At 43.7% G+C, this 26424-nt stretch overlaps 1 protein-coding gene across 1 annotated transcript in view; it reads left to right on the top strand.

Annotated features, from left to right (window-relative positions):
• The window catches only part of RIT2 (Ras like without CAAX 2), a 295329-nt gene that overhangs the window by 149601 nt on the left and 119304 nt on the right, over positions 1-26424 (top strand). Inside the window, exon 4 of the mRNA XM_054987141.1 lies at positions 17108-17299. Coding sequence (XP_054843116.1) covers positions 17108-17299 — 192 coding nt within the window. The remainder of the gene's footprint in view (positions 1-17107; positions 17300-26424) is intronic.

Below are 26424 nucleotides of genomic sequence, written 5' to 3'. Positions count from 1 at the left end.
ACTTCAGCAACATTTCTAAGTCCCAGAGAGGGGGAAAAAATAACGGTAGACGCAACTTACATGTGAAGAACTGCCCAAAGGATGATACTTTATGACTCTCTTGGCATGGATGGGGCTTTAGCTGCCACCCAAACTCACATCTTCAGGAAGCAGGATAAAGGGAGAGAAGCTGTAGAAGGTTCAGCCTATGTGGGAAGAAGCTATACCTCCCTGGACACACCGGATCCAGGAGGAAAGGCACATTTTGGTGAATATCATCATTATCAACATTAACTTTTAACATTTTGCAGGCCAGCACCAAGAGTGGGAGGAAAGCTAGGAGGCAAGGTGACAAAATACACCAGACAACCATGATGGAGTTAAAATAGGCTACAGTTTTATTGATTACAGCTTGCAGAGCGTTGGCACTGCATACGGCACTGATCTGAACATCGGCTGACCTGTCTGCCAGCTGATGATCACATGCCCCCTCTGACCGAAGCTGAGGGAGGGAAGCCATGGGATGACAATTAGGGGGGATACCACATGGGTGTGCACCCCTGTGTGGATCCCCTGCCACCTGGGAGTGAGGTGGACTTGACTGCCCCCCAGCTGGGCATGCACTTGCCATGACCCACACTGCAGACCCCTTAAGGGGCATCTCCATAATGAGGAAACAGAGCTCATGGGCCCTATTTCCCCCAAAACGGATTGGTGCCCAATGCCCACACTGCCTGCTCTCTCCAAAGTTGTGATGAAAGGGAAGGCTGGGTGGGATGCCAGCATGAGCCAACTGTCGAGGGGCGGAGGCTGCCTCCCTGTTAAGAAGGAGGAGTAGATCCACTCAAAAAGTATGCCTCCAGGTCCATAGCCCTCTTCCCCACCCCTTGCCACCCAAGCCAGTCTGATTTAATTGGCTGGCACCAGTGTTCAAATCTGGGCTGCATGAGATCCGCCCCCATTAAAGCTGCTGAAAGCCCATGCCGCCCCTAATGTGCTGGCTGTCCCGCATCATGCCCTCCTCCCACGTGGCCTGCAACTGATCCCCCCAGTTAGGTCTGGGAGTCTGCATTTCTCCCGTACCAATCAAGCCGGAAGTGGCCTACAAGCTGAATCTAGTTTTGGAACTATCTCCCCTTCCTGTCTTTAATGGCACTATCAAATTGTAACGGGGGTGGAGTTAAAGCATGTTACTTTTATAGAAAGGAAAGAGATCCTGAGAACATTCTATATGAGTGTTATTCCGTGGTACATTTGAAATGGCAGATGGCCACTACAGATACGGTTCTTGAAGAATCTCCCAGCATCCACAATTGACGATTCCATACCATCAAAACACAAATGTCCCATACCTCTGATATTCTTGCAGTTAGGAGTCTCTCTACATGAGTTATCTTATACGAGAATGCTCAAGTGTAGAGAGAGGAAATGTTAGCCGGGAAGCATAGTTTAAAAAGACAGAGCTGAAGGTTCTGTCAATTTCACCTCTACAGAGTAGGCAAAAATTGCTCCTCAGAGGGTTTGTTAACTTCCTCTTCACTTTCCCAAAGGGGAGGTAGAATTGACAAAGTCTTCTGGGAGGTGAAGAGGAAATTAACAAACCCTCTGAGAAGCAACCTCCACTGGCTCTGTGTAGAAAGGGGAAATTGACAGCACCTTTGCCTCTGTCTTTCTAAACCACACTTCCCGGCTAACATTGCATCTTTCTACGCTTGAGCATTCTAGTGTAAGATGTCTCGTGTAGAAAGACTCTCGGTAATGCCAACTTTTATTGAAACTGCCCTAAAGATGGTGTATGTTGAATAATTTGTGTGCTAAAGCCTACAAGATTTTTAAAATACAGAAGTTAGCCATGTCATATCTAGATATTATTCCCTTCCTTCTCTTCAATAGTGCTTTTGCAAAAATGAAATAATAATAACCTTGTAGATAATCGAACTTGTTCTGTGCCTGTGCGTATCTGGTATAGTCCACAATGTCCTATTCAGTGTTTTCAACATTACATGACCCCCTTAGTTCATGTATATGTAAGATAACAATGCAGTTCATACTGAATGGATTCGGAATGCTGATGTCTTTTTTGATTGCTTCCTGCTATCAATGTGGCTGGCTGATTCATTTGAAAAGGAACATTGCTTGCTCTCATCTATTGGGAAGGGAGGGAGGGAGGCAGGGAGGCAAAGAAGGAAGGGAGGGAGGGAGGGAAGGAAGGAAGTGAAGGAGGGAGGGGGAGAGGGGGAGAGGGGGAGAGAGGGAAGGAAGGAGGGAAGGAAGGAGGGAAGGAAGGAAGGCAGGAAGGAAGTGAGAGAGAGAGGGAGGGAGGGGGAGAGAGGGAGAGAATGAAGGGAGGGAGGGAGGGAGGAAGGGAGGGAGGCAGAGAGGCAAGGAAGGAAGGAAGGAAGGAAGGAAGGAGGGAGGGAGAGAGAGGGGGAGGGGAGAGGGGGAGAGAGGGAGAGAAGGAAGGAAGGAAGGAAGTGAGAGAGAGATGGAGGGAGGGAGGGGGAGAGGGGGAGAGAGGGAGAGAATGAAGGGAGGGAGGGAGGCAGGGAGGCAGGGAGGCAAAGAATGAAGGAAGGAAGGAAAGAAAGAAGGAAGGAAGGAAGGAAGGAGGGAGGGAGGGGAAGAGGGGAAGAGGGAGGCAGGGAAAGAAGGAAGGAAGGAAATACAGAATACTTACACTTCTTAAAGAAGTCAAAATCCAAAATTGCAATTCTTCTCCGTAGAGATGATTTTGAATGTCCTGTCCCTTCAGATTTGGCCTCCCAAATTCCCATCTGAACGTCATCTTTTCCTTATTCAGGCATGAGTGGCTTAGATCCAATGGACATTTCAGAAGGCAGAGGTGTTTCCTCTGGCAGAGTGCGGCTCGCTCATCTTCCCCCTGCCAATGCTGCCCCAACTGCCCTCCCATGCTGTTCCCGAAAGAGCATTTCATGGAGCTTTGGGAGCTGCAGCTAAGCAGCAGGCAAGAAAGTTGCATTCTGTGGGTGGAAATCCTTCTGCCTGCAGAAAGGAGATGCTTCTTTATGCAACGAGCGATTAAAATATGGAATTAGCTGCCAGAGAATGTAGCGACGGCCACAAAGACAGACCGCTTTAAGAGGGGATTAGACAGGTCTACCAGTGGCTATTAGCCATGGTGACTAAGGGAGCCTCCACATTCAGAGGCAGTCAACCTCTGAAACCCAGTGCCAAGAGGCAACTCCAGAGGAAGGCCTCAGCCTCTACGTCCTGTTGTTAGGTTTCCATAGTAACTTTTTGGTCACTGGCTGAGACAGGATGCGGGAACAGATAGTGCTAAAAGGCACCACTGGCTACAAGCCAGTGACTTTTCATCTTCACACCACTTTTCTTCCCTTGTACCGAATATTTCCCATTGAATGAGGCCATTTCCCAAGGTTATTTGTGTATCAAGATATCAGCAACTTACATGGCATCTATACAAGTGGGGGCTAGTGAAGGCTTACAGGGAACGGGAAAACGTGTACACTGCATGTATAGATCAAGACAGGGAGCCGTGTTAGTCTGTCTGTAGCAGTGGAAAAAGGGCAAGAGTCCAGTAGCACCTATGAGACTAACAAACTTTGTGGTAGGGTATAGCTCACTTCTTCAGATATCTTCAGGTATTCAGGTATTCATGAAACCCTACCTCAAATGTTGTTAGTCTCACAGGTGCTACTGAATCCAGAGGAGTTAGCCGTGTTAGTCTGTAGTAGCAAAATAGTAAGGAGTCCAGTAGCACCTTTAAGACTAACCAACTTTGTTGTGGCATAAGCTTTTGAGATCCACAGCAACAGATGTATTGTCAGATGTATCTGATGAAGAGATGGTTAGTCTTAAATGTGCTACTGGATTCTTTACTACAGGTGTTATTGGACACTTGCCCTTTTCCACTGTATGTGGAGCAAGAGTCCAGTAGCACCTATGAGACTAACAAACTTTGTGGTAGGGTATTGAGTCATAGCTCACTTCTTCAGATATCTTCAGGTATCTGAAGAAGTGAGCTGTGACTCATGAAACCCTACCACAAATTTTGTTAGTCTCACAGGTGCTACTCAATCCAGAGGAGTTAGCCGTGTTAGTCTGTAGCAGCAAAATAGTAAAGAGTCCAATAGCACCTTTAAGACTAACCAACTTTATTGTGGCATAAGCTTTTGAGATCCACAGCAACAGATGTATTGTCAGATATATATGATGAAGAGATGGTTAGTCTTAAAGGTGCTACTGGATTCTTTACTACAGGTATTATAGGACACTTGCCCTTTTCCGCTGTATGTGGAGCAAGAGTCCAGTAGCACCTATGAGACTAACAAACTTTGTGGTAGGGTATGAGCTTCCATGAGTCACAGCTCACTTCTTCAGATAGATATCTGAAGAAGTGAGCTGTGACTCTTGAAAACTCATACCCTACCACAAATTTTGTTAGCCTCACAGGTGCTACTGGACACTTGCTCTTTTCCACTGTATGTATAAATTTCTTTATTGATCAAAGCAAAGTGTATACGAATACAAAACCAGCAACGAAAATGGAGAACTGAAGCTGGAAAGAAATGAAATCAGAGATGTTCATTATTCCTATTTCAAAGCACTGGAGCTTGTCATTCAAACATGCATTAGATCATTTTGTTGTATGTTGCCTAAATTTAGTCTAGGCTCTCACATCCCTGTCTCCGTATTGAGAGTGGAACCATATGTTATGGAAGCTAACACATATTTCTCAAAGCCGGGATTGCAACTTAGTAGTAATGCTGGGAACTGGAGAATTACAGAGATAACTGGTGGGTGGGAGGAAGGTGTGAAATCTCCCCCCCCCTTGCAGTTTCTCCCCTGTGATGCTTCCTCCCGGCTGGGTTTATGAGCTGAGACTCATAAATGCCATATTAAAATAACTGTTGTTAGTCTTTAAGGTTCTGCTGGATATTTGTCTTGTGTCTTGAGTCTGTGGTAGATCCAGCAGGGAGGGAGGAATGCTGGCACGTTTAAAGAGGAGATTCAAAGAGCAAGCAAAGAGTTAAATACTCACTGCCACTTGCCAGATTTTGTGCCATGCCTTCAGTAGCCTGAAGAAGCCAGCCCAACATAGGGTAGGGAACTCAAGGGTAGCACTGCAAGAGGGAAAATATTATTTCTTAACCACCTTAGCCATGTGTACAGCTAGTTTTATTTCAAGAGGAATTATGTGGATTTCTGTGTTTGCTTATTTGAATTCTGTGGTTTAAAAAACATAATAACAACAACAACAACAACAACAACAACAACAACATTCAATTTATATACCGCCCTTCAGGACAACTCGACACTCGCTTAAAGCGGTTTACAAAATATGTTATTATTATCCCTACAATAACTAACCTGTAAGGTGGGTGGGGATGAGAGAGCTCTGAGAGAGCTGTGACTAGCTCAAGGTCAGGTGACTTCAAGTGGAGGAGTGGGGAATCAAACCCAGCTCTCCAGATTAGAGTCCCGCGCTCTTAACCACTACACCAAACTTGCTGGCATAAACATATACCAGCAAAATACATAGCTTACACACATCATGTACTTGCTCTTTAGAATTTTTTTTTTTATTTCTGGCATTTTATGAAGAAGAGCACATCAACAGACTGTGGGATAGGGTGCGTGGGGGATCCGAACTGTAATCCTTGCATGGAAACTTTTCTGCAAAGAGTCCGCAAACGGCCTGAGCAGAACCAATGCAGAAGAGGGAAAGCTTAAACTGGATCCAATTTTCACTTTAATTTGCATTTTTCATCATGCCAGGGAGCTTAAGGAGTCCACAAAGCAGTTGAGGAAAAAGATGCTTTGCATTCTGCAGGATGTGAGGTTGGTCCTTTGGTATCTCTAGTTAAAAGGATCTCAGAACGCATGACTAAGAAAGAGTTCCTAGTTCACTGCCTGACCTTCTTTGATCAACTTCAAATTGGACTGTAATAACTGCACCGAATACCATTTTGTCTTTTGATTGTTGCACATCACAACATTGATTGGAAATGAAAATCTGGCACTTGATCTTACAGTCACTCTCGAGCAAACAGAATTGTGCTATGTAAAATGTCTCTTCTGCTAATAAAGGTGGGATCCAGCCCTAACTGTTTATATATTTTGAGGAGTCCATAATATGAGAGATTTTAAATTTCTCATCCCTCTTGTTTCAATCAGAAGCCAGGAAAAAAGCCTATTTATATTTCACTTCTCTCTTCTGCAAATTGAACCCATTTTTCTGTCTTTCTACACACTGTCTGCTTCCTTGCACCAAATTTATCCAGTAAAACATATGGATTTTTCAGTGTTATTTATGCATCACAAAACCAGCACTGAGCAATGCATTATATATAAAGAGTCCAGTAGCACCTTTAAGACTAACCAACTGTATTGTAGCATAAGCTTTCAAGAACCACAGCTTTCTTTGTCAGATGCAGCTCTCTTCACATCTGATGAAGAGAACTGTGATTCTCGAAAGCTTATGCTACAATAAAGTTGGTTAGCTTTAAAGGTGCTACTGGACTCTTTACTATTTTACAACTACAGACTAACACGGCTAACTACTCTGCATTACAGGCATTATTTATTTATTTATTTAGATTTATATCCCACTCTCCCTGCAAGCAGGCTCAGGGCAAGTCACAACATCATAAAATAAAATAAAAACACAATTTAAATACAATAAATAGAGAAAAATCATTAACAATAATAAAATCCTCTGATCTCATTAAAAAGTGGAGCAGAACAAAGGAAAACAGGCGAAGGACTAGCAGGCTAGTTTGCCAGCTCCTCAACCACTCTCATAGGTCTGGTAGAATATCTCTGTTTTACAGGCCTGGTGGAACTGTAATAAGTCCTGCAGGGCCCGGGTCTCAACTGGGAGAGCATTCCACCAAGCTGGAGCCAGAGACAAAAAGGCTCTGGCCCTGGTTGAGTCCAAGCGAACATCTTCAGGGCCAGGGACCACCATCAGATGTTTATCTACAGAGCGTAATGCCCTCCGTGGAACATATAGGGAGAGACGGTCCCGAAGATATATGTGTAAAAGGAGAGATGGTCCCAAAGATATATGTATACAGGGAGAGACGGTCCCGAAGATATATGTGTAAAAGGAGAGATGGTCCCAAAGATATATGTATACAGGGAGAGACGGTCCCAAAGATATATGTGTACAAGGAGAGATGGTCCCAAAGATATATGTATACAGGGAGAGACAGTCCTGAAGAGAGATGTATACAGGGAGAGACGGTCCCAAAGATATATGTGTATAAGGAGAGATGGTCCCAAAGATATATGTATACAGGGAGAGACGGTCCCAAAGATATATGTGTACAAGGAGAGACGGTCCCAAAGATATATGTATACAGGGAGAGACGGTCCCGAAGATATATGTGTAAAAGGAGAGATGGTCCCAAAGATATATGTATACAGGGAGAGACGGTCCCAAAGATATATGTGTACAAGGAGAGATGGTCCCAAAGATATATGTATACAGGGAGAGACAGTCCTGAAGAGAGATGTATACAGGGAGAGACGGTCCCAAAGATATATGTGTATAAGGAGAGATGGTCCCAAAGATATATGTATACAGGGAGAGACGGTCCCAAAGATATATGTGTACAAGGAGAGATGGTCCCAAAGATATATGTATACAGGGAGAGACGGTCCCAAAGATATATGTATACAGGGAGAGACGGTCCCAAAGATATATGTGTATAAGGAGAGATGGTCCCAAAGATATATGTATACAGGGAGAGACGGTCCCAAAGATATATGTATACAGGGAGAGACGGTCCCAAAGATATATGTGTATAAGGAGAGATGGTCCCAAAGATATATGGGTACAAGGAGAGATGGTCCCGAAGATATATGTATACAGGGAGAGATGGTCCCGAAGATATATGTAAAGAAGCAGGAACCCACAAGGACTTGCAGGGTGCATCTATTTCCCCCCTCCCACACGATTACCTCTTTCCCTTCCCTGAAACCCCCCATAGTCTCTTCCCCTTTTCTGCATCCTTCTCTCCTTCCCAGTCAACTTCTATTTTTTCCCTATTCCCCCATCTTCAGCTTTATTTATTATATATTTACTTCATTTATATCCCATCTTACTCTACAATGGAGAATCAAAGCAGCTTACTTCATTCTTCTTTCCTCCATTTTATCCTCAAAACAACCCTAAGAGCAGGGTAGGGTTGTCAGGTCATCTTACTCTCCTGGCAGGAGGGATGGGGATCCCAGAACTCACCTTTCAAAGATCTTCGTGTGAACACAAAACATGTGCATGGTACTGGATTTGCATGATGACATCTCCTCCGGAAGTGATGTCATCATGGAGGTCATGAGACTGCTCCTGCGCTTTGCACTGAGCCAGTTCTTAAAAGAATCAGCCCGTTGGGGGCCCAAATGGGCCCAGAGTGAAGTGTGGGAGTACTCACATGGCCTGTGCAATGATGTCATTCCTGGGAGCGATATCATTGCACTGTGCCAGGAGCGTGCCCTGAGATACCCCTGCCAGGTGAGTGGTGGCAGAAAGTGAGAGCAGGGGATCCCCTGACACCACTGTGGGGTCAACAACACAAAAGAGCCACCCTGTGGTAGTAACTCATAATTAGAGGTGAACACAAATTGGGAAAATGGTGGTTCGTTGCGGTTCATGGTTCATTGCATTTCATGAACCGAACCACAAACTGCCATGAACTTGCTCAAATCAGGAACTGGTTCGTTTGGTTTGTCAGTTCGTCACTTTCGGAGCTGCAGAAAGTGTGCAGAAAGCCCACCCACCCCCATTGCCTAGATAACAGATTGATCAGCACCAGGCTGTCTGCAGTGACGAACCAAAAACCAAACCATATGAACCATTCTAAAAATCATAGCAGTTCATCACGGTTCATCAGAAATGAGCTTCAACAAACCACCAGTTTGAGAACCAAAAACCGGCCTGGTTCGTGACAAACTTTTGTTTGTATTTCTGTTCAAGCCCATCTCTACTCATAATAAGTAACACCAATGTCCTATTAAATTAAACATTATAATGTGGTGTCAGCAACAGTTCAACAAATTAAATTACAGTATATTCACAATAGTCTAATGCAAACAATGCCACAGACAGATGACGAATACAAAGGGCTTCCGGTATTTATCCTGTTGTTGGAATCATGTTCCTTTATCAGGTTGACTATAAAGAAATCTTCAGCAGGACACATTCACTTCCTCCCATGTAACCATCTTCAGTCATTAATTATTGCAGAAATACAATGTCAGTTCCCAGCAGGTAGATCCCTCTGTCCCTCTCCAGTAAACACACATTGGTTCCAATAGAAAAGGCTTTATTCAGGATTCTACAGTTCAGGTCTGTACTCCATCACGGAGCTTGGTAGAAGTGACAATTCAAAACAAAAGGTCAATGTTATACTTGAGTTTTCCCGCGTTCCAGCAACGATTACGTTTTGGTGCACAGAGTTACACTGGTTCTGTGAGAACCCATTATAGTTATGGCTAAACAGTGAGTACACAATACTAGATTCCCAGCAACTGGGCACAGTAACAAATGCAGGCTCATGGAGACTCCAAAGTCGTCTCTAGCTTGGAGATGCATAGTTCTGTGAGATAACAGGGGGGCCCATCCTGTCTGGAGGAATAACAGTTATAATATGGAAAGAACATGGCTAAGGAGAGAATACAGCAAGTTAGCATTAGACATTCAATACACTGTGGCCTCAGGGACATAACAATCATGGCAGGGCTGTATACAGTCATGACATACAGAAGGCAATTCTACCACAAAATACAATGTGCAAATACTCAATGCCAAGTAGTAACATATAAGAATGTAAACTATAAATAAATCCAAAAACTTCGTTCCAAGACTGAAATAGGTCTCAGTTACAAGGTAGCTTCTGGAATACAAAAAATATCACATAGTCAAATGATAATTATCTGAATCCAATAATCCTAACAAAGCCAATAGCAGTTATCCGAACCTAGTGTTAAATATCAAAATTGTTGTGTAAAATCTTTATACATACCATCTTGCCAAAATTGCCACTCCCAAATCAATTAGCAAAAGTTTCATCAATCTTTCCAAGGTGGGTGACTGCAAACTGCTGCAGTCTACAAACACTATAAGGAGTTCACACTACAATTACACTAATGCTCTCACATGGAGTCCTCCTTAATGAACATTTCTTAAAGGGGAAACCCAGAGAAGGGGCATACTGGGAGCAAAAAAACTCTGGGAAAAGGACCTCTTCCCCAGCTTGCCCTAGCCCTGGGCAGGGAGCTGCTTCCTCCATCTTGCACAGGACTTGAGTGGGCTGAGTTCAGCCCTTCTGTCAGAGGACTGGCCTGGCTCAGATGTGGGGAGGCCATCAACCAACCAGGAGGCATCCTGATTCTCTTAATGACCAATCCACCCGTGCTGTAAGGTTATTAGGCTAAGAATGTGTAACTGGACAAAGGTCACCCAATGCATTTCCATGGTGGAATGAAGATTTGACTCTGAAACTCTAACTACTGCACCCTACTGATTTTCATAATGTGGCTGCTGTTGAACAGGGGCAAGCATACAAATCTTGGTGAATCATACAAACTGTGGGGTGTTGAGTTGCTTGGTGGTTCCCAGGCTTGACTCCAATAAGTTGCCCTCCCCCACCAGAGGCCAAAAACAACACTAGGAGGGGCTCCAGCCTTTTCCTTACAAAAACCAAGCCTGGAATGCTGGCTCAACTGTTGTGGTTGCCTAGCAACATCAACTGAGGCATCTGTTTCTTAAAGGTATAGATGCTCCTTTTATCATGTTAGACTGTTTTAACTCTCCAGTGTGTGTGTGTTTCAGATTTTCCTGTCCAGTAGCACCTTTAAGACTAACCAACTTTATTGTAGCGTAAGCTTTTGAGAACCACGGTTTTCTTCGTCAGACAGCTGTGGTTCTTGAAAGCTTATGCTACAATAAAGTTGGTTAGTCTAAAAGGTGCTACTGGACTCTTTACTATTTTGCAATTACAGACTAACATGGCTAACTCCCCTAGATCAGATTTTCCTGCAAACATGGAGCATTTTTCAGGTGTGTAGAAAGATCTGTCTTGTCAATTTATAGCTCCAATCTCTGGATTTAAGAATCCTCAGATTTGGCTGGGTTGAGAATTAGACATATTGGTTGTTGGGGGTTTTCCGGGCTGTATTGCCGTGGTCTTGGCATTGTAGTTCCTGACGTTTCGCCAGCAGCTGTGGCTGGCATCTTCAGAGGTGTAGCACCAAAAGACAGAGATCTCTCAGTGTCACAGTGTGGAAAAGATGTAGGTCATTTGTATCTACTCAGGAGGGGTGGGGTTGAGCTGAGTCATTCTGTAAGAGTTTCCCAGGGTGTGGAATGCTAATGGCGGGAGGCTTCACTGTAACCTGAGGAGGTTCTTTTGCATATGGATTGGTGCTTGATGTGCTAATCTTCTCTGCAGGGCTATTGTCGGGTGTGGAGTGTTTTGTTGGCCTGGTGTTTTTCAGAACTGGAGCCCATGCTCTGTTCATTCTTAAGGTTTCTTCTTTCCTGTTGAAGTTTTGCTTATGCTTGTGAATTTCAATGGCTTCCCTGTGCAGTCTGACAAAGTAGTTGGAAGTGTTGTCCAGTATTTTGGTGTCCTGGAATAAGATACTGTGCCCTGTTTGAGTTAGGCTATGTTCAGCCACTGCTGATTTTTCAGGCTGTCCAAGTCTGCAGTGTCTTTCATGTTCTTTTATTCTTGTCTGGATGCTACGCTTTGTGGTCCCGATGTAAACTTGTCCACAGCTGCAGGGTATACGGTATACTCCTGCAGAGGTGAGGGGGTCTCTGCTGTCTTTTGCTGATCGTAGCATCTGTTGTATTTTTCGGGTGGGTCTGAATACTGCTTGAAGGTTATGCTTTTCCATAAGCTTTCCCATCTGATCAGTAATTCCTTTGATATATGGCAAAAACACTTTTCCTGTAGGTGACTGTTTTTCCTTGGTTGTTTGATTCATCCTGGGTTTGATTGCTCTTCGGATTTCATTTCTGGAGTAGCCATTTGCCTGAAGTGCGTGGTTTAGATGATTAATTTCCTCATTGAGAAAGCGCGGCTCACATATCCGTCTTGCACGATCCACTAATGTTTTCATTATGCCTCTTTTCTGTCGGGGGTGGTGATTGGAGTTTTTGTGTAAGTACCGATCAGTGTGAGTTGGTTTCCTGTAGACCTTGTGACCTAACTGAAAGTTTGCTTTGCGGATGACCAAGGTATCCAGGAATGAGAGTTTTCCCTCACTTTCTTTCTCCATTGTGAATTGGTGCTACACCTCTGAAGATGCCAGCCACAGCTGCTGGCGAAACGTCAGGAACTACAATGCCAAGACCACGGCAATACAGCCCGGAAAACCCCCAACAACCATCGTTCTCCGGCCGTGAAAGCCTTCGACAATACATCGAACACCTCTACGGGGAGGAAACATTCCAACAGACCCGAAGATTGGAAACACTTCGGAACAAGAAAGCACATCTACTCTGTTCTTTGACCTTTCTTCTACGCTGCAGGGACACAAGAACCATTCCATCTTTTCTCACAACTAAAAGAATCTTCAAAACCACACAGGCGAACCGCATTTATGACCGTCTAGAACAGGCCCTCTTACGTGAGAGAATCCACACTACCCGCAGAGAACTTGCTGCCACAGACAAGGAGCTATTTTGCTTGCATATCAACACCAGCCATAAAATGAGAAGTCAGGATTGGGACAAGGTCGATAATCTCACCTACAGGAAGATGGAACAAGTGTTTACCAACCACACATCCAGACAGAAGCAGAAGTTTAACAAACTACAGGAAAAAAGACAGACAAGCCCAATGCTCGACAATGCACGCATTGTCATCAATCTGACAGACCGTCAACTCTCACCAGAAGAAACCTCCATCTTGGCAAAGGGAGGAAACTTTGCAGTCACCCCCACCAGAATTCCTGTGGAAGACATCATTGCAAATGTAGAAGCTGCCATCCGTCATCTACCTGAAGAGGAAGCTGAGGAAATAAGAGGAGAGACAGCCAGGATTCTACGAAAGGCAAAGCTTCCCACCAGCAATATAACACGCAAGGAGAGAAATGCCATCAAGACCCTCAATGCAGATCCAGACATCATCATTCTACCAGCTGATAAAGGCAATGCTACAGTGATCATGAAAACGGAGGAATACAAAAAGAAGATTAAGGAACTCCTGGACCCCTCCACCTACAAAAAACTAAAACGAGATCCCACTTGCAAAATCACCAGGCTAACAAATGCACTGATCAAGAATTCCTCACTACATCCCGACACGCACAGAAAACTATGCAAGACTGAAGCACAGCCACCGAGACTATATGGACTCCCCAAAATACATAAAGATTCAGTCCCACTCCGACCCATTGTGAGTGCCATTGGTTCACCGACATATGAATTAGCTAGACATCTGGCAGATCTCCTGCAGGACCACATCGGGAAAACCTCGTCTTACATCAAAGATTCAGCAGATTTCATCAACAAAATCAGTTCTCTGAAACTCAATCCACAAGACATACTTGTCAGTTTTGATGTTGTATCCCTGTTTACCAAGGTTCCAGTAAAAGACACTATTGCACTGATTAATCAGATTTTCCCAGAGGATGTAACAGCCTTATTCCATCATTGTCTGACAACCAGTTACTTCCAATGGGACAACGAATTCTATGAACAGATGGATGGGGTGGCCATGGGGAGCCCACTCAGCCCAGTTATAGCAAACTTCTACATGGAACATTTTGAAAAAACAGCTCTAGAATCAGCACCCCACAAACCCAGTGTATGGTTCCGGTTTGTGGATGATACATTCATCATTTGGAGCCATGGGGAGGAAGAATTGAGGGAGTTTTTGAATCATCTCAACAACATCCACCTGAACATACAATTCACAATGGAGAAAGAAAGTGAGGGAAAACTCTCATTCCTGGATACCTTGGTCATCCGCAAAGCAAACTTTCAGTTAGGTCACAAGGTCTACAGGAAACCAACTCACACTGATCGGTACTTACACAAAAACTCCAATCACCACCCCCGACAGAAAAGAGGCATAATGAAAACATTAGTGGATCGTGCAAGACGGATATGTGAGCCGCGCTTTCTCAATGAGGAAATTAATCATCTAAACCACGCACTTCAGGCAAATGGCTACTCCAGAAATGAAATCCGAAGAGCAATCAAACCCAGGATGAATCAAACAACCAAGGAAAAACAGTCACCTACAGGAAAAGTGTTTTTGCCATATATCAAAGGAATTACTGATCAGATGGGAAAGCTTATGGAAAAGCATAACCTTCAAGCAGTATTCAGACCCACCCGAAAAATACAACAGATGCTACGATCAGCAAAAGACAGCAGAGACCCCCTCACCTCTGCAGGAGTATACCGTATACCCTGCAGCTGTGGACAAGTTTACATCGGGACCACAAAGCGTAGCATCCAGACAAGAATAAAAGAACATGAAAGACACTGCAGACTTGGACAGCCTGAAAAATCAGCAGTGGCTGAACATAGCCTAACTCAAACAGGGCACAGTATCTTATTCCAGGACACCAAAATACTGGACAACACTTCCAACTACTTTGTCAGACTGCACAGGGAAGCCATTGAAATTCACAAGCATAAGCAAAACTTCAACAGGAAAGAAGAAACCTTAAGAATGAACAGAGCATGGGCTCCAGTTCTGAAAAACACCAGGCCAACAAAACACTCCACACCCGACAATAGCCCTGCAGAGAAGATTAGCACATCAAGCACCAATCCATATGCAAAAGAACCTCCTCAGGTTACAGTGAAGCCTCCCGCCATTAGCATTCCACACCCTGGGAAACTCTTACAGAATGACTCAGCTCAACCCCACCCCTCCTGAGTAGATACAAATGACCTACATCTTTTCCACACTGTGACACTGAGAGATCTCTGTCTTTTGGTGCTACACCTCTGAAGATGCCAGCCACAGCTGCTGGCGAAACGTCAGGAACTACAATGCCAAGACCACGGCAATACAGCCCGGAAAACCCCCAACAACCATCGTTCTCCGGCCGTGAAAGCCTTCGACAATACATTAGACATATTGATTGTTGTCATGCATCCTAACACCCCACTTAGCTAAATGTGAAGCCTTTACTTTCTGGTTATGGCTTTCTCCTCTAGAGTAAGATTTCTTCAGCAAGAGAAAGGCTCCACACTTAGCTGAATGGAGAGGTAGAAGACAGCCTACCATATACACACTTGACATTCATTGAACCTATTTTCCATTCCTATATATGGATGTACAAGTTGAACAGTGAAGAAAGCTGACAGGAAGAAAATTGATTCATTTGAAATGTGGTGCTGGAGGAGAGTTTTGCAGATACCAAGGACAGCCAAAAAGACAAATAAGTGGATTCTAGATCAAATCAAGCCTGGATTCCCTCTAGAAGCTAAAATAACAAAAATGAGGCTATCATACTTTGGTCGCATCAAGAGAAGACTCTCTGGAAAAGTCAATAATGCTAGGAAAATTGGAAGGCAGTAGGAAAAGAGGAAGGCCTAAAACAAGATGGCTGGATTCAATAAAAAAAGCCACGCCCTCCAGTTTGGAAGATCTGAGCAAGTCTGTTAATGATAGGATGTGTTTGAGGTCTTTCATTCATAGGGTTGCCATGGGTGGGAGGCAACTTGACAGCACATACATAAACACTGTATACGTTCTGCAAAAAAAATAAAATGCCATATATATATATAAAGTAAACAAATCCACCAAAGCAATAGTGATAAGACAGACAAAATCCTAAGTAGACAAAACTCTGGACAAATATAAACTGAAATAAAATAGGAAACATTTGCTAAACCCTATTCCAGAACTGAGATGTTCTAATAGCAGGTCTGGTGGTGGTGGAGAGTGCCCTCAAGTCCTAGTTGACTTATGGTGACCCTCTAGTGGAGTTTGCATGGCAAGAGACTAACAGAGGTGGTTTTCCATCGCCTACCTCTGCAACCCTGGTCTTCATTGGAGATCTCCCATCCAATTACTAGCCAAAGACAACCCTGCTTAGCTTCTGAGATCTGACAAGAACAGGCTCACCTGGGCTATCCAGGTCAGGTGTAAAGAGGGCTTCCCTGGACTGGCCTTCCTCACCCAAAGCACAGGTGATTCCAAGCTTCTGCAGCTGCCTTTACCAAATTACCTTTAAATGGGGAGATGCTCTTTGGACTCTGGCCAGGCAACACATGCAGAGCCATATATCCAAGCCATGATGTTGGACCTGTGTTAGTGACTCATAGCCTAACTACAGGATATTGCACTTGTCTTCCTCCATCCCCACCCTGGTCCAGCTGACCCGGCGTGTGCCAAGAATTTCATGCTCGGAACTGAATTCCTATGTACGTGGGGGGCCTGGTTTGTATTGGGTCACAGCGTGTAGGGAGCAGAGCTTAAGCTATTTTTCCCTTTGCTGAAACCACTGCAGGGAGCTGCTATTTGCGCTGCTGGGAGAAATTGCCTGTAGCCACAAAAACATGTGCAGTCCATCAATATAAGTTGTCTGGGTTGTCCAGATTAGGGCAATAGCAGGTCTACTTTGTCCCATTTTATTTACTTTATTTCCAGGAAGTTGTTCTAAGGATTTCAGTCTATGGTTCTCAAGTGGTTCGAGGTTGTCTTTTCAGAATCTGTTATCGAATTGATCAGAAAGAGAAAAAATGAGTAGACTACGGGCCAAGCTACACATGACGAATGACACTTGAACGGCAAGTGGATTGAGTGGAGGGCAAGTGAACAGGCAGAAATACACTTGCTGTTCAAGTGTCATTCGTCATGTGTAGCTTGGCCCTATGTCAGATATTTCAGGACTTCCTGGTATCTTTTCTATTAGGAATTCTGCATGATTTACACTAAGAAAAAAACAAACAACAGTAGTTCGAAGATAAAGCAGGTGACAAATTGTCCATGTTAATATGAGAGTAGAAAGGATGTGTGCTTTTTTGGCCATTAAAACTGTAAACAAACTCACTTTTAAGGAGAACCAGAAATCTACTTTGGTAATACCCTCTCAGCAACTTTGCTCTTTATAGGCCATTCATTTTGTTTGCTAAATTATGCCATTTCTCGCTGTTCCTTTGCAGGCAGAATTCACAGCCATGAGAGACCAATATATGAGGGGAGGAGAGGGCTTCATTATCTGCTATTCCATCACGGACCGCCAGTCCTTTCAAGAGGCAGCAGAATTCAAGGAGCTCATTTATCGCGTGCGGCATACCTATGACATCCCCTTGGTGTTGGTGGGCAACAAAATTGATCTCAAAGAGTTTCGGCAGGTAAGCAACTTGCTACTTCTTAATTTAAGCTTCTTTTGAGCTTCTCAGCAGTCTTGCAATGTAGCTCTAACTCAATGTATGAAAAAGACACTATTTAGAGCAGTGGCTGCAGCCAGTGACTTTGGGGCTGACAGCTGGCAGGACCTGCGGTAAGTGTGCATACCCAGAGAGTTTTTCTACACGAGACGCCTTAGCACGTGTTTGTCAAGTGTAGAGAGACACAGTGTTAGCTGGAAAGCGTAGTTTAAAAAGACAGAACCCATGGAGATAGCTCCTCAGAGGGTTTGTTAATTTATCTTCACATCCCCAAGGGCTCTGTCAAATTCACCTCTCCAGTCTAAAACTGTATGGGATTGCAGCATACCACAGGGCAGCAAGGAATGGAAATGGGCTGGAGCTGCCTTCCAAAGCTGGACTTGGGCCTGGAGAGGTTATAATTAGACATGGGCACAAACAGAAAAAAAGAACATGGTGTTTGTTGTTGGTTGCCATCCACAAACAACTAACAACTAACATGTTTGTTGTTCATGAGGGCCAGCAGGCTCTCCTCCAGCCATCAAGATCCCTACCGTACCACTCCCAGAAACTCTACCTGAGCAGGCAGCAGGAAAGGTACCAATAATAAATAATAGCTTGGCCCCAGGGCCTGGCAGCAGCCCTGGAACATGAAGGGGTAGATACCTATCCTACCACACACAAAACAAATTCAAGCTCCAATGCACTCACCCTGTCTCTCTAACAGCAGCTGTCTCTCCCTGAAAACCAGAGCTGAGAGCCCCCCCCCCTTGTCTTTTCCTCTTGTAACAAATTTGGAGCTCCAGTCCACACTTGGAAGGAAGATCTGCCTACCAAGCTAAATTGGGCTTAGATTGGGGTTTCGAAAGCAACAGCAGGAGTTCAGACAGAGTTCAGACAATCCCTGCCTGATTTGCCAAAGGAATTGATTGCAGGTGCCAGACTGTCTGGCTTGACGAACAGCAATGAATGAAGCTTGCAATGACCACCTGTTTGTTTAGAATGGGGCCTCACGAACAGCTTGTTCGTGAACAGCAGATTGGGCTGTTTGTGGCTTTTTTTTGTTTGTATTGCTGTTTGTGCCCATCTCTAGTAATAATGCCCTTGAAGTTTCCCTTCTGGCATTTCACAGGCTCTTCACACAGCTTCAGTGTATAGCAAAGCCTTTGCCCTTCCACAGGCGCTGTCTTTTTCAACTACCCTTCTCAGCTAACTTTGCATCTCCTGACATGTGCTCTTCATGAGTTAGATATCTCATGTCAAGAGACTCAGAGAATCAAAGCACATCTCCTGCTTCTTTTGGTATGCATATTGAGGGGAGCAGGAAGACAGTATGGTGTGGACACTCAACAGGGGAGAAGATACCTTTTTAGCATAGGCTGATTTAGTGCCTCCTGCTTTCCTTCTCCCTATCACACAACTGTAATGTCACGTGACTTCCTATTATATGCTGTCAGTGGGTTCCATGCTGCGACCTGAGGCTCAAGGTGGGTCTGGCTCTGGAAAGGCAGAAGAGCGCTGTTCACACCACCCCTTTCTTCAAAGATGAGATTAGACTTCCAGTAGAATGTTCTTGGTAGAATTCTGGGAAGTGACATCATCACGCAGGGCACAGCCTTTCTTAGGAATGCTCCCGCAAGGGGGGAATTTAAATTGCCCTCCATACCACTGAGATCTATACTCCCCCTTGCTCCAGCTGACTGGCGCCAGTCAGCTGGAGGAAGAGGGGATTTTAAAGTTTAAATCACCCTCTGCACCAATGCAGAGGGCGATCTAAACTCCCTCTCTTGCTCCAGTTGACTGGCACCAGTCAGCTGGAGCAGGGGGGATTTTAAAGTTGAAATCACCCTCTGTGCCAGTGTGGAGGGTGATCTAAACTCCCCCTCTTGCTCCAGCTGACTGAAACTTGTCAGCTGGAGCAAGGTGGGGATTTTAAAGTTTAAGGGTTACTGGCCACGTGACTATTTTCTAGAGGTGCCAGAACACCATTCCACCGCATTCCTGCTGAAAAAAAAAAGCCCTGCTAGCACTCATCTCTCTGCCCTCAGTACCATAGAGCCACTTCTGACTGTAAGTGCTGTGAATGCTCATCACTTGTAGTCCTTCTATAGATGTGTGGAAAGCCTCCAGTAATGAAAGGCCTGAATCAAAAGTTCCCAGTTCTCTTAGAAGGGTCCTCACTTGGATAGCCAAGGCAAGCCTGTCAAATCTCAGAAGCTAAGCAGGATCAACCTTGGGTAGTAATTGGATGGGAGACCTCCAATGAAGACCAGGGTTGCAGAGGCAGGCAATGGCAAACTGTTAGTCTCCTGCCTGGAATACCCCACTAGGGGTCACCATGAGTCAGCTATGACTTAATGGCACTCTATCATAGGAGTATTTGCTAAGCTCCATGGCTAGAAGGAGAATCGTCCAATCGTAAGCACCAGTTCTCAGATTTAAAAATGATGGTGATATGCTGTCAAGTCACAAACTGACTTATGATGACCCTTCATTGGGTTTTCAAGGCAAGAGACAAGCCAAGGTGTTTTCCTATTGCCTTCCTCTGCCTAGCTACCCACATCGTCCTTGTTGGTCTGCCATCCAAATACTAGTCAGCTGACCCAGCTTAGTTTCCAAGGGCCAAGCTACAAGTGACGAATGACACTTGAACGGCAAGTGGATTGAGTGGAACGCAAGTGAACAGGGAGAAATACACTTGCCGTTCAAGTGCCATTCGTCACTTGTAGCTTCGCCCCAAGTTCTGACAAGCTCAGGCTATTCTGGGCTATTCAGGGTCTATGACAGGTATTTTTAAATGATTTATTTACAACTATATGAGCGCACATGTACAAAAGTAAAAAGCTTATTGAGAGTCTCTGTTCTGTTAGTTCATGTTTGCTCCTTCTCTGCCAATCTGCTCCTCTTATACAATGTTTAATTCAAAGCCTTATCTCAGATTCCTGATGTCCGGGTAATGTCCTTGGCTCATAAAAGAGCAAAACTCTTCAGTCGTAACAAGAGTTCTGGCGAACCACAAAGAATGAAAATGACTTCGACACGAGCCTTCTCACAAGGCAAAATGACTATCAAAGCTGAAGTTAAAGACCGGGGTCAACAGACATCCCTCACAGTGTCCCCTTAGCCCTCTCTTGTTTTGCAGCCAGATTTAGCATGACGGAGCAGCTGCATTTCCTTGTCCGTGTAACTGTATAATATTCGTTTCTAAGGCAGGCTATGTGGGGAGTCTTATTTAACATGAACTGAGTTGCTCGGGGCAAGCGCCTACCCTTTGCTTATTTTATAACCAGAGATGTTATTGAATGTCATGGCGACTCAGGCTGAGTTCAAAAGCTCCCATTTCTTTTATGGGTTCTCCACCCTCAGGATCAAATGGTGGCCATCATTTTTCACAACCCCATTCACAAAATTTGATAGAAATATTGCTGCTGAATGGAAAGCCTGTCTTAACGCCATTTGTGTTGAAACGGTTTGAAAATGCCATGGGACGTGTACATAGCATGGAAATTGTGTTAAAAGGGTGTATTGTGTCAATGTGGTATAAAAATTCTGGGAAAGAAACAAACCACAAAAGCAGTATGTTTGCCAAAGAAAATAAAAGTGAGGAAAAAAATCTTTCTTATCGTGCATGAAAATGAAAATAAGCCACGCCTCTCCCCACATATATGTGCACATCTCTGTTTAGAGAACATCATGTGCATCAGTCTTGTGGCACATGAGGCCTTTTGAGCTGAAAGCATTCCCATCAGACATGAATTAGGTTCTCGTTGCAGTGACATCCTCTCCTATTAGGGCCACCAAATTTCAGATGGGGCCCAGAGATCTCCTGAAATTAAAACTGATCTCCAAATGACATGGATCTGTGGTTATTGTGGATTTTCCGGGATGTATAGCTGTGGTCTTGGCATTGTAGTTCCTGACGTTTCGCCAGCAGCTGTGACTGGCATTTTCAGAGGTGTAGCACCAAAAGACAGAGATCTCTCAGTGTCACAATGTGGAGAAGATGTTGGCAGGTCATTTATATCTACTCAGGAAAGTGGGTTTGGGCTGAATCACCCTGTAGGACTTTCCCAGGGTGTGGAATGCTAATGGCGGGAGGCTTCACTGTATCTTGAGGAGGCTCTTTTGCATATGGATTGGTGCTTGATGTGCTAATCTTCTCTGCAGGGCTATTGTCGGGTATAGAGTGTTTTGTTAGCCTGGTGTTTTTCAGGACTGGAAACCATGCTCTATTCATTCTTAAAGTCTCTTCTTTCCTGTTGAAATTGTGCTTATGCTTGTGAATTTCAATGGCTTCCCTGTGCAGTCTGACAAAGTAGTTGGAAGTGTTGTCCAGTATTTTACTGTCCTGGAATAGGATACTGTGCCCTGTTTGAGTTAGGCTATGTTCAGCCACTGCTGATTTTTCAGGATGGCCAAGTCTGCAGTGTCTTTCATGTTCTTTTATTCTTGTTTGGATGCTACACTGTGTGGTCCCGATGTAAACTTGTCCACAGCTGCAGGGTATACGGTATACTCCTGCAGAGGTGATGGGGTCTCTACTGTCTTTTGCTAAATGTAGCATCTGACATGGATCAGTTTCCCTAGGAAAAAATAGCTGCTTTGGAGAGTGACCTCTATGGCATTATAGATTTATTTATTTATTTTATTGGACTTCTATTCCGCCCTCCCCACTAGCGGGCTCAGGGTGGATCAGATCATTTAAAAACACAGTGACATAATTACATACAATCATTAAAAACATTATAAAAATCATTAAAAACATAATAAAATCTCAGTCAATTATAATACAAAAACAGGGTGGTGGACAGATCTGATGGGAAGGTTTGAATCGTCCACCTCCTACAAGGATCAAGCTATGCTACAAGGGTCAAACTATTTATTTATTTATTTATTTATTTATTTATTTATTTATTTATTTATTTATTTATTTACTTAGACTTATATCCTGCCCTCCCCACGAATGGGCTCAGGGCGGCTCACATCATCATTATAAAACACAATAAATTAATAGTCAACTTTAAAAACAGATTTAAAAACATATTAAAATACTCCGGTGCCATTATATGTAGGCTACTTTGGATACTAATTAAAGACCTGCTTAGGTCATAGCTGTGGGTAAAACACACAGTCGAGGGCAGTCATAGAAGAGGTAGCGATCTTAGATAGGGTAAGAGGGGACACCTTCTAGTCCTCAGCCAAAGGCCTGGTGGAACATCTCCATTTTACAGGCCCTTCAGAACTGTAATAGGTCCTGCAGGGCCCGGATCTCCAGTGGGAGAGTGTTCCACCAGGCTGGGGCCAGGGCACGATAACCATTAAAATATATTCAAAATAAATATTTATTATACAGGCTACACAGTAATAAAATTCAAAATAAAGGGCCTGAATGTCAAGCTACATAGGATAGCTTTAGATAAGCTAAAACCTTATCCAAATACGATCGATAAACATATCAAATGACCAACACAAGACCATATGTATTTACTCCCAAAGGCCTTCCTCAGTGGCCAATAATACACACTTCTGCAATAAACAGACCCACACATCCAGAAACCATTATGGGGGCATTTCCCCACGCCTTTCCCCCTCGTGGAAAATTGCGCAAAACTTACGGAACAATGGTGTCTTCGTGGTGTGATTTCCTGTCATAACTTCATTTCCTAGCACGATGACGTCATAAATCACACCATGAAACGAAGTCTTGATGGGAAATCATGCCATGAAGACGTCGTCATTCCATAAGTTTTGTGCAATTTTTCATGAGGGACGGATGTGTGAAAACGGCCTGTATCAAGTCTGCCCTGCTGTTATTATCTCATATATTGTGTGATATGATGTAAATTATTACAACAGGGCATGGATCTCTTCACATTGTAATTGCACTCACACAAAGCTTTCCATTGGTGTAATATTCTGATATTAAGTGTCCAATATTTCTGGATATGCGTCTCATCAATCTGTCATTGAAGTCAAATGAGGAAGGCCCTTGTGCCAAAATGTGTATGGTCTTGAGTTGGTCATTTGACATGTTTATCAACCGTATTTGGAGAATGTTACAGCTTATCTAAAGCTTTCCTATGTAGCCTAATATTCAGGTCCCTTGTTTTTAAATTTATTACTGTGTACATTGTATAATAAATCTTTATTTTGAATATATTTTAATAGTTATAGCTTGACCCTCGTAGCATCTACAGTATATTTCAGGTTGAGTTTATTTATTTATTTATCTCATTAATAGTCTGCCTTTCTCACTGAGACTCAAGGCAGATTATGCAGTGTGAGATTAGTACAATCAGTATCGAGGGCATTTCCATACAGTATCAAGGATATTTCCATAAACAATGCCATCAGGTAAATAAAAACAAGTTTACAAAGACGTAGCATTAGCAAGGATCCAAAACAGAGTTGGAGAACTACTGAAACAGAGCATAATCAATTCTAGGACTGACATGAGACATCATGAAGCACAGGTAGTACATAGGAGTACATATTTAAAGCAATGGATTTGTAAGGCAACATAGTGGTGAAGTCTATGGTCCGTAATTCATTAGTGAAGTATCTGAGACCCCTTTCTTTGTTCTCTATGGCATTATTCCCTGCTGAGTTCCCACCCCAGGCTCCACCCGCACAATCTTCAGGAATTTCCCAGCCTGGAGTTGGCAATCATACCTCCTGAAGGAAGTTACATACAGCTATAACCCATTCCCAAGCTGTTTTTTGGGGGGGAGGGGGTCATCTACAGACTCCTGGATAAACTTTCTTCCAGCATTTTTATGGCAAGCTGAATTTCTTTTTCTAAATCTCACTTTTTTAAAAAAGCAATTGATTCTTCTTACTCTCATTTTATAAAGAAGAGTTCTTTTGTGCTCAATTCAAGGTCATATTCAAAGCCCTTCATGGCCTTGGCTCCTCATATCTGTGTGACCTCCTCTCCCACAAATTCTGCCATGGTAACTTTACTCATGTGAGCAAGGTCTTCGACCGATACCACCCTGCAGTTGGGCAAAATCATCAACTGCCCACACACATGCTCTCTCTGAGGTGGCCTCTACCTTATGGAATTGCCCGCCAGAGGAGATCAGGAAAGCTCCCACTCTCCCGGCTTTTTGCAAACTATGCAAAACAGAATTATTCAGTGGGGTTTTCTACCCAGATTATAGGGCTGTGTCATGAGAAATAGCTCAGAGAGATACATCAGTAAGGGCTGGGACTATACACTACTCTATTGGGTACTGTCTGCTGATGGAGACATGCATCTGCTAGGAAGTTTCCACATTGCTAAACATGCCATGGAAATTATTTATGCTTTGTTTCAGAAAGATTTCATCTCTGTCCTTGGTTATATGCTTATTTTTCAAATTTTCTGCTACCATACCCCACTGTATTTTTGTCAGTGACTATCCTAACTGTTGTTCATTATTGTACTTTGCTTATTGAATGTCCTAGCTGTTGATTATATTGTATTTCCAATTGCACTGTGTAATCCTCCTTGGATCTCAGCGAGAAATAAATAAATAAATAACAACAACAATAAAAATGGGTTAACAAATATGAGAATGAGAGAAACAAAAAGAAAGCGCGATCCGATTGCTTCACCCCCTGCCCTTTTTAGTATTTGCATTCCCAGGCAGGCAGCAAAAATAGATGGTTTATTACAAGTGAAACAGGCCACAGTATGTGGATCTTGAGCTATATCTGCTATGCGTTGTTGTGATGGACTTATATAAATAATAAATAACTACTTTTTCACTGCATCGTAAACCGCTGGAGCTGGCAGCTGAACCAGTTGTAAAAGATATGGGGGTGGGATCTAATTAAATTGCAGATAAGCAGTTACATTAGACTTCCCACACTGGAATGCAGGTAGGGCACAGGAGTTAACATATCCGCTCTCGTTGATTCCAGTCTCCTCATCTTCTCGTGGTGAATGATACAGTAATGTTACTGTGTAAACTCTGTATTGTAATGATACTTCGAGCGAGGGAGGGGGGATGTAATGTCAACTCTGGTGCTCCTTGGCATTGTTTCCCCATTGTACGACAATTTCCTAACAGTCAGACAGGCTGTAGGAGTTGGGTCAGACAAAGACACTGTTTGATATGCAATCCCCCTACACAGTGCAATTAATGATGTATGTCGTCTGTCTCGCGAATCTATCGGTGGCAGTACAGGAACAAGACTAATCTGCAATTAAAATGACACATCAGGGGGACGTCGCTACAACAAGCAAGCTTATTAGTTTGAAATAATGTTTCGCCTTTCTGATAGCCTCCTTGAAGTGATTGTTGCTGTTTCTTTAAGTATGTCTTGCCGTTTTTAAGTATGTCGTGTTGTTATCCCTGGAAACGGGGGCCTTATCTTTTCACCTTCTTAAGACAAATTGGATTTTAAAAGACTGAGAGAGAATAGCTCTGCCTCTGGAAAACTTGAATGAGTTATTGAAAGAGAAGCATTTGCATGGATTATAGAATGTGCAGATACGAAGGCAGACTGAAACTTGTACATAAATTGTTTGATGACATGGCTTGACTTGCGGTTATTGGATAATCTACACATAATAAAATATTAACTGCTGTTATATTTTGGAAGGGACCATAGAAGTGGAAAAGCATATATTTGGAGGGTAAAATGTCTCAGGGTTGAATCCTGCCATAACCAGTTAAACAATCTTAAGAAGCAGGGATGTAAAGATAGTGGCTTCCAGTTAGAGCACTCAGTACCGGGATAAATGGACCAGTAGTCTCGTACATACATACATATATGTATACATACACACAAGTGGGGAACCTTCAAGGACTTTCATCGAGCATCTCATTTTACCCAACTCCATTATTTCCTCTTTTCCTTCCTTAAAAGCCCCTGTAGCCTCTCCCCTTTTCTTTCTCTCCCAGCCACTAGCCAACCTTTCTTTATCTGTGCCCTATCCTCAGCCTTTCCTCCTTCCCTCCTCCTGGCAGCCTCTACTTGGGAATACACAGGGCCAGTTGTGTGGTGACAGCCGGTGGTCACTGCCCGGCCTGGTCCTAATGTGTCCTCCCCAGGAATTGCCAGCTCCTTGTTGGGAAATTCCTGGAGATTTTTCAGGAAGAGCCTACGGAGAGTAGGTT

This window comes from Eublepharis macularius, chromosome 8 (assembly GCF_028583425.1).
Source record: "Eublepharis macularius isolate TG4126 chromosome 8, MPM_Emac_v1.0, whole genome shotgun sequence".
Classification (NCBI taxonomy): Eukaryota; Metazoa; Chordata; class Lepidosauria; order Squamata; family Eublepharidae; genus Eublepharis; species Eublepharis macularius.
Note: the sequence above shows the minus strand (reverse complement) of the source record. Positions and strands in the feature narration are given on the sequence as shown.